We start from the raw sequence: 8434 nt of genomic DNA, 5'->3' as shown, positions 1-8434 counted from the left end.
CAAACAGGTTGGTAGGAAATGTTTCCCATTTCCCACAAGCCTTTGAGCTTCCATGAGAACATTTCCCATTGCATTTCTTTGTATCAAAATAGTTATTGGGTTTTCTTTTTCCCTATTGGGAATTTTAATAGATTGTATGGTTGCTTTACCTTGAAACGCGTGTACTAGAATAGAGTTTATATTCATGTCTAAGACGGAAAGAAAGAGAAAAATATTCAATATTAACATACATTCAACTATGTCAAACATTAACTTATTTTAGTTTAGAGCTAAAGCTTTTTGATAGTTCTCCACATCCGTTTCGAAAAGAAGCCATACCAATTTGAACCCATATAGACCATACACTGGATACGTAGGAAGGTCATATCAAAGGCTTAGGGGTGTTTGCTGGCAAGTTCAAAGGTACAGGGAAAAATGGGCAGTTTGGTAAGCTAAAGCATGAAATTGCTATAACATACAGGAACAATAGAAGCATATTCAAATGAATATGAGAGGTTGATCCCTTCATTAGATAAAACAATATATGATGTTAAAATAAGATGATAAAAAATTCTATTCTCATTCTCGTTCTAATGAATAAAAAATCAGAAGGGAGAAGGGGAAAAGAAAAGGAACATAAACCAATTCAGTAAAGTAGGAAACAAGCAAACAACAAAAATTACAACTTGAATAATTAAACAGGATCTAGTTCACTTCCTGATTTTATAGAATTGTTGACTCTTTGTACATAAATTTGTTCTTTTGAATTCTACTCTCTGTCCGTTATACATGGAGTAGTCTTTTTACAATAACAGTTATCTTACCAAAAAAATACTTAAACAGGAGCTAATACAAATTCAAATAAATAGGTACACAAATACATAGTCCATTCGTAATCAATCATCGGATATGTCATGTGCTTTCCAGTACAAGTTAAAACAAATCAAATAAACCAGATATATAGATCCATGACTTTGCCTTAAATTAAAATGTTTCCCAATACATACAAAACATAAACTTGAATAATACTTTCAACTGTTTAGAACATGTAAACATTCAAAACTAAAGACTTACGATCAAACTAATAGTAATCCCAATTATTTCAACTGCAAATCATCTTCCTTTCGCAACCACTCCCAAATTTGCAGCAACAAGCTGCATGAGTAGTCTTATGACGAAACTTATTATGCCCGGCTCTTTTCCTAGTAAGACATAACATGGAACTATTAGACCCAAAATAATGGAATATCATAAACTCTACAAAACCAAAATCTCAATAAACACCTATCTATTTTTTGGCCTAGAAAACTAAGGTAAAGCACATCTACAAGACGTAGCACAGATCTTATGTTCTAAATATTTTTTTCCATTAGGTTAAGCCCGTAAGTTACTTGTACAAATCTTTCCATTTTCCAATTCAATCCTATAATTTCTTCTCTTATCCAAAACAATGGAATATTAAAAAATCTATTAATATGATTGGTTGACACATCAAGAAGACCAAATATCATCTTTGGATTAATCAATCAAATTGTTGTCTTGATGTTTGAATTCAAAAATTGCACTTATATTTAGCACTTCAAAATCTAGGAGCACTTCCAAAGATAATTTTCTGAACATAACCAAAATGAGTTACCTACCCTTTAGCAGTAGCAGAGTAACATCTTGAATGACTTTGACATAAGTATAGTCTGTTGTAATTGCAGCTCCGCATTCTTAGTCAAACAAAGAGCCAAATAAAGAATTGAAACAATTATTTTTTACATAAAGAATTAAATTCCTAATCATAAATGAAAGCTAATAATAAAATTTTAGTACATGCCATAGCAGAGGAGCTTACTTTTTGCCTTACAATCCAACATGTACCTGTAAGTGTTCAAGCTGAAACTAGGCACCAAAAAAATAAAGGTATTTGGTTACTATTGAATGGAAAGGAATATTTGGTTTAAAAGATTTTCAAGCAGAGTACGTAATCTTAGTGTTGATCCTCCCATTCATGGATATTCACTAGAACATCAATAAAGCAGAAGATCCACAAAACATCTCTATGGTATTGCCTCAAAGGTTTTAAACTCTCATGAACACTTCAAACAAACTAAAGAGAAAAATGAAACAGCAAAGGCAAACCTTTAGATTAACACGACCTTTCCAGATTTTACCACATTGAGCATTATATGATTCAGCTAGCCTTGATATATCTAAAGCATTTTGGTCTCTATGAGTTGAACCTGAAACACATAAATTTGCTTCAACATTAAATTTAATATCATAAGAATAGACTATATATAAATATATATATATATATATATTATATATATATAAACAGACTATAAAAAAAGACCAAAAAATTGACTCCCAAAGAAAATAAAAGATATATATAAATACACACACACACTTTCACAGCATATGGAAATCTCAAACACCTCTGTCTTTTAACAAGCAAAGGATATGAACTTTGATTGTTACAAGACATTTCTCAAGAGTTGCAGTATCTTGCACTTTTTATCCAAATCTAGAAATGTGATAAAAAAATCACAAAAGAAAAGATGGTAACTGGTGAAAAACAATAACCATGGGAGCAATGCAATCAATAAAAAGGTGTGGGCCAAATTTTGTCCCTATACATTTAATTGTGTTACTTTTGTCCTTCAAATTTTAAAATAAAGGTTCTTGAACTATTAATTGTGCCAATTTCATCGTTCAACTTTCAAAATCATGTCAAATGTATCCTCAAAAGTTGACTTCATTTGAAAGTTGAGGAACAAAATTGATACAATTAAATGTGTAGGGACGAAAACAAACACATTATCAGAGGACCAAAAGTGTAGTTTGTCCAAAAAAAAGAGTTACTTTGGTGAGAGCATTAGAGTTTGACTAAAAGGGAATTCAGGTTACAACGCATGTTATTTTCGTAGTTTTTTTGGTGAGGTAGAAAATAAGTAAAAAAAAATGGTCAAGGAGAATCATAGATAATCGAAACTTTTTCTTCTTCGAATGAATGAATTTTTTAAAATAACAAACTATACAAACAACAAAACACCAGTAGCTAAAAGCTACAACACCTAAATAGAGCAATCAGCAAACTAAATAGCAACTGGAACCGTACTTAAAAATAATCAAACTAAAACCCCTAGAACTATTCACCAACAAATTTTGCACTCTCTTCACAAATTCAACCTCAGCATTGTCTCTTCTGATCAAAAGCAAGATAGCCTCCTCAGACTTGACATTGCCGCTAAATAAAACAACATTTCTTTGAAGCCAAATTTAATAAAGTACTGCAAATTAAGCAAGTTTGCATATGGTTCTTTTAAAACTTTTACCCTTCAACCTATCCATATCCTACAGAACTACTTATGCAAGCTATATACTTGGGATTTTATTACACTTAACTTTCTCTCATAGACTCTTTGATAAAGGACGCTCAAACAACAACTGATAATACCTACTCTCAAAGGTAGCTCCTGCAGGGGACACATAAGATGTCACCTTGATCATTTTAACAGCCTATCTCGATTGGAAAATATATTTCTCTAAGCAAAAACAGAAAGGGATGAATGAATGAATTTATCAATGAAACAAACCATAAAGTAAGCAAACACCAGCAGAAGACACAAAACACAAAGCCGCATCTAAACTTAAAAAGAATCAAACTTACTGAACAAACACAAAACTAAATAGAGCTACAACTAAACTTAGAAAGCATCGAACTAAAACCCTCAATTATGGCTATCATCAAATCAAATAAATGGACATCCCCACGACCCCCCCCCCCCCCCCCCCCCCCCCCCCAAAAAAAAAAAAAACAACATGAGTATTCACTATGAAAGATTTTTTCTCTCTTAAAAAACTCAAACCAGGCCTTTATGCCTCCTAAAACTTGACATTGCTGATAAATACACAAGCATTTCTTTTAAGCAAAAATAATAGCCCACTACAGACCAAGCAAGTTTGCTTATATTGCTTTTAAAACATTTGCCTTCCAGTTTTCTTTACCCCACCTAACTATTTTAAAAAACTTGCTCCCATAACCTCTTTGGAAAATTATACTCAAAGAAGTGATCCCCATTCTCAAGACAGGTCTTGTAGAAGACACAATACGTCACCTTGACAACCCCATTTTAACAGCTTGTCTTGAGTGTAAAGTCTATTTCTGAAAGCAAGTCAGCAACTAATGGAATGCTAGGAATACTATATGAATGCGGGTTTTATTTCCACAACTTCATTTTAGAACATTTGGTCTTGATTTGCTCCTAAGCTGATTTGCAAAGATTAGTAGATTGAATAAAGTTTAGCAGCTTCTTCTAAATGTGATTAATCTCACTACCTCCTACCACAACATGGTTAAGGCATAGATCTTTTTATACATTAATTACAAGGGAAAATGGGGCTGCACCTTCAAATCAAACATGGAAGAAAACTAACCTTTTGCATAGCAACTATTGCTAAAAGGGAAAAGGAATGAAAAAAAAAAAAAAGACAAATGAAACCAGGAAAGTTTCCTCTATAATCGAATATAGTGAAACTATTCAACCAAAACAACAAAAAAAAGAATACAGTGAGATACTATAAACATACCTTCACTCCACATTCGTATATCAAAACTTGAAGATCGCAAATAAGAGAAGAAATCATATCAAGTTTACGCCTAAAAGTTGACTTACTGCTTGCCCAATTTCTGTATATAATCTCAAAATCATCCGGAATCTTCAATCAAATTGAATTCACATTTTTCATTTTTTAGTCAAAAACTTACAATACTCACATTCAGCATAGATAGCAATTGAATAATTAAAAACCATAAATTCCACAACATTATAATATTATGAAATGCATTCAGCAAAGAATCAAAAAATGGACATGAAAAAAAAAAATTAAATATATAAGGATATGATACCAAACCCAACAATAAAAATAAGAAAGAGAGAATGAATCCTTACTGTCCATATACGGAGGTCTTGAACTATTCAAGAGCACAAAGGTTATTGATATGTTCAGAAACATCAGAGGCACCAACCTTGCATGTTACCAGGCATTCCGACATTAGATGCTAAGAAAAGTAGAAACTATGCACCCAAAGAAAACAAATCAAATCAATAAAATACAGGTATTATTATAATAACTGAAAACCAGAATGCAAGGCAGAAAGGAATCTTGGGCCTACCAATTATTTCAAAAGTGACAACACCAACCAGCTGCCTTAAAAAAATAAATAAAACAAATCAAATACTTATTTTATAAATAATAATTACGAAGCTCAGCAGCGTGAATGAGCCTTTGTGTTTAAAGAGAGAGAAGAAAGTGACAAAGGCACCCAAAGATGTAAGTAAAGAAGGAGAATACCTTGGCAAAGAATGGTATCCTGTGGCCCGGGGGACCGTGAAAGAAGGGTGATATTCTCCTCATCACCAATGTGTTGTTTTCATTGTTTGAAAAATGAAGACAGTGAACAAAGGATGATGAAGATAGCAAGTACAATGAGAAGCTTCATCCCAATTTTGACACATGGAAGGAGTTGGAGAGCTCCGCTTTTTTCTACTGGGCTTTGTTGTTTGAGTTTGATTCGTAGTCTGTTTATAGCAAAACTACCCACCAATTGTTTTGACTAGATATTTCTTCCACCACATCGGTGGGCATTATTCTTCAGCCTTCTGAGCACGATCTGTTGCTCTGATATGACCATCCTCACAATCCACTTTGGTTTTCCAGTTTTGAACATAAGATATCCCATCAATGTTCCAAATATCACTCCACATCCATAACCTATCGATACAGCTTGCCAACCAAACCCATTTTCAGGCTCTAAATTATCTTCTTTTTGTAAGTTTGATGGTGTTGGTTGCTTCATCTCATTGTTGCATGTTCTAGACAATGGAAATCCACATAATCCCAAATTTTCCATGTATGAATCATTATCAAATGTATTGAACTGCTTTCCTAAAGGTATACGTCCTGTAAGTTGGTTATGTGATAGATCTAAAACTTCAAGCCACGGTAGCTCTGCCAATTGGGTGGGAATCTCCCCGCTAAGCTTGTTGAAAGAGAGATCTAACCATTCAAGATTGGTCAAATTTCCAAACGATGAAGGAATATAACCTGTAAGGTTATTGTGAGAAAAGTTGAGCCCCTTGAGTGATTTAAGCCTTCCAAGTATCTTAGGCATCTCCCCTATGAATCTATTGTTTGAAAAATCAATGGTTGTGAAGACAGTTTGGATTCTCACCAACTCAATATACGACCCTTTCATCATCACATTCAAAGAATCCTGATAATAATAGTCTCCCATATATTTCAATCCAACTTCACTTTCATCCACATTCATCATGCCTTTCAAATATTTGAAATATTTTCTTGGCAAAGAACCATTAAACTGATTGTTGGAGATGTCTATGATTCGCAAATTTGGGAAAGGAAATTTGGTTTTAGGATTGCATATACGACCTTCAAATCTATTTGATCTTAAGACAAGAACCTGCAATTTCAGAAGACTTTCCAACCAATAAGGGAAGGTTCCATTTATCTTATTGTTTCCAAGATCTAGAACTTCCAAGTTCCTACAATTTGCTAAAGATCGTGGCAATTGCCCTTCTAACTGATTGCCATTAAAGTTAATATTCCTGAAATTATTTCCCTTAGCAAATGTGGCTGGGATGGTACCACAAAGGTTATTCATTCGCAAATCCAACACTGGGAGGAAACTAAAATTTGCCAAACACTTCGGAATCATGCCACTTAAGTTGTTATGAGACAAATCTAGAACTTCAAGGTAACTTGCGTTACAAATTGAAAGGGGGATTTCTCCAGTAAAGCTGTTATTGGAGACAAAGAAATATCGAAGGAAAAGAGAATTTAATGTGGGTAATGGTCCTTGAAGCAAGTTGGCCCGAAGATCAACATAATATAATGAATTTCTCTCCGCATCCCCCAACCATCTTGGAACTTGACCATAAATTCTGTTATTGGAAAGGTCTAAGGATTCTAAATTTGTTGCTGTTTTTAAGAAAATTGGGAATTCACTAATGTTGGAAGAAGACAAGTTCAAGTACCAAAGATTGGGCAAGGTAAAAGTTACATTGTTCATGCTAAGTAAGTTATGTGAAAAATCAAGATATTGGAGATTTTTGAGCTCTGAAAACATTTCAAACTCTAACATAGTACTGAATTTAGTTGATGAGAGAGAAAGATAAGTAAGGTTCACAAGTCTAGAAATTGACCTAGGTATGGAGCCCTGTAGCTTATTATTACCCAAATCAAGATAGTCCAATGAATTGTACTTAAATTCACCAATCTCACCAATGAATTCATTATCACTAAGGCTTAACATCTCCAAAGATGGCAAATTGAACAACCAAGAGGGCAGTGTTCCATTTAGGGAATTTGAACTTAAAAAGAGAGCAATTAGATTCAAACCACTTACGTGACTCGGAAGGGGACCAACAAGTTGATTGTTATCAAGGAATAAACTTGAGAGATGTGGCAAGTTCAATAGTGACAATGGCAGCAAACCTGTTGAAATATTCACCAATAATTAGAAATTGTTCGTTCATGCTAATGCCAAAAACATCTGAAATTTACAAGTGGTAATAGAATCTCACCGGTGAAACTATTAAATGACAGATCCAAAAAAGTAATTTGAGTGAGGTTTCCAATTGATGTTGGAATTGACCCAGTAAAATTGTTTACATATAGATCCAAATAAGTAATTTGGGTGAGGTTGCCAAGTGATGCTAGAATTGGCCCAGTAAAATTGTTGCTTGATAGAATCAGAACAGTCATTTGAGTGAGACTTCCAAGCGATATTGGAATTGAGCCAGTAAAATTGCAAGATTGGAGATTCAAATGCTTCAAGGACTTTAGACTGCCGATAATATCAGGTAATTCTCCCGAAAACATTGTCCTAGAAAGATCTAAGAACTTCAGGGATCTACTGCTGTTGCAATTAGAGTTTGGAAGAGAACCCTCAAGATTGAGATTATACCCTAGATCAAGGGTTTGTATACTCGGAAGGCAGAGGATGTTATTTTCGAGTTTTCCCCGCAAGTCACAGTCATGGAGACTAAGAGTTGTCAAAGAGGAGGATAGATTCATCAAAGAATTAGGTCTAATTGAGGACATATTTGTGGAATCCAGAAGAAGTTCCCTTAACAGAGTTAGGTTATCAACGACTCTTTTCCAGACCGGTGTTTCGATGGTTAATGCATAATTGTAAGAGAGATCGAGTGAAACAAGCGAAGACAACTGGGAGATTTCATACGGGATTTTGCCAGAAAAATAGGAATTAGAGAGGTTAAGATGAGTCAAGGTCTTAAAGTTGCCAAACTCAGAAGGAATTAGGGAGGGATAGAAGGAATTACCAGCAAGATTCAAGGACCTGAGATGGGGAAGAAGGAAGAGGGAACTGTTGGAATGAATGGAGCCATAAAGCCAACTGCAACTAAGGTCAAGACCAATAACA

At 34.1% G+C, this 8434-nt stretch overlaps 1 protein-coding gene across 9 annotated transcripts; it reads right to left on the bottom strand.

The window, feature by feature from the left end:
* Positions 1-1051: 1051 nt before the first annotated feature.
* Positions 1052-7503, bottom strand: LOC115955872 (receptor-like protein 33). Of its 9 annotated transcripts, none has more exons than XR_004084223.1 (5): positions 4920-5131; positions 2107-2207; positions 1820-1866; positions 1620-1694; positions 1052-1181 (listed from the first exon to the last, which is right to left on the bottom strand). XR_004084223.1 is itself a non-coding variant. In XM_031074256.1 (5 exons), the coding sequence occupies exon 1, from the start codon at positions 7301-7303 to the stop codon at positions 5585-5587; it is 1719 nt and encodes a 572-aa protein (XP_030930116.1). In that variant the 5' UTR covers positions 7304-7503; the 3' UTR covers positions 1052-1181; positions 1820-1866; positions 2107-2207; positions 4920-4996; positions 5144-5584. The 9 variants fall into 9 exon arrangements, 8 of the variants coding, with proteins under 8 accessions (XP_030930116.1, XP_030930117.1, XP_030930118.1 ...); XM_031074256.1 differs by lacking the exon at positions 1620-1694 and adding an exon at positions 5144-7503 and having other exon boundaries at positions 4920-4996; XM_031074257.1 differs by lacking the exon at positions 1620-1694 and adding an exon at positions 5144-7503 and having other exon boundaries at positions 1820-1860; positions 4920-4996.
* Positions 7504-8434: the final 931 nt, after the last annotated feature.

Source organism: Quercus lobata, chromosome 8 (genome assembly GCF_001633185.2).
Source record: "Quercus lobata isolate SW786 chromosome 8, ValleyOak3.0 Primary Assembly, whole genome shotgun sequence".
In the NCBI taxonomy this organism is placed as follows: domain Eukaryota; kingdom Viridiplantae; phylum Streptophyta; class Magnoliopsida; order Fagales; family Fagaceae; genus Quercus; species Quercus lobata.
Note: the sequence above shows the minus strand (reverse complement) of the source record. Positions and strands in the feature narration are given on the sequence as shown.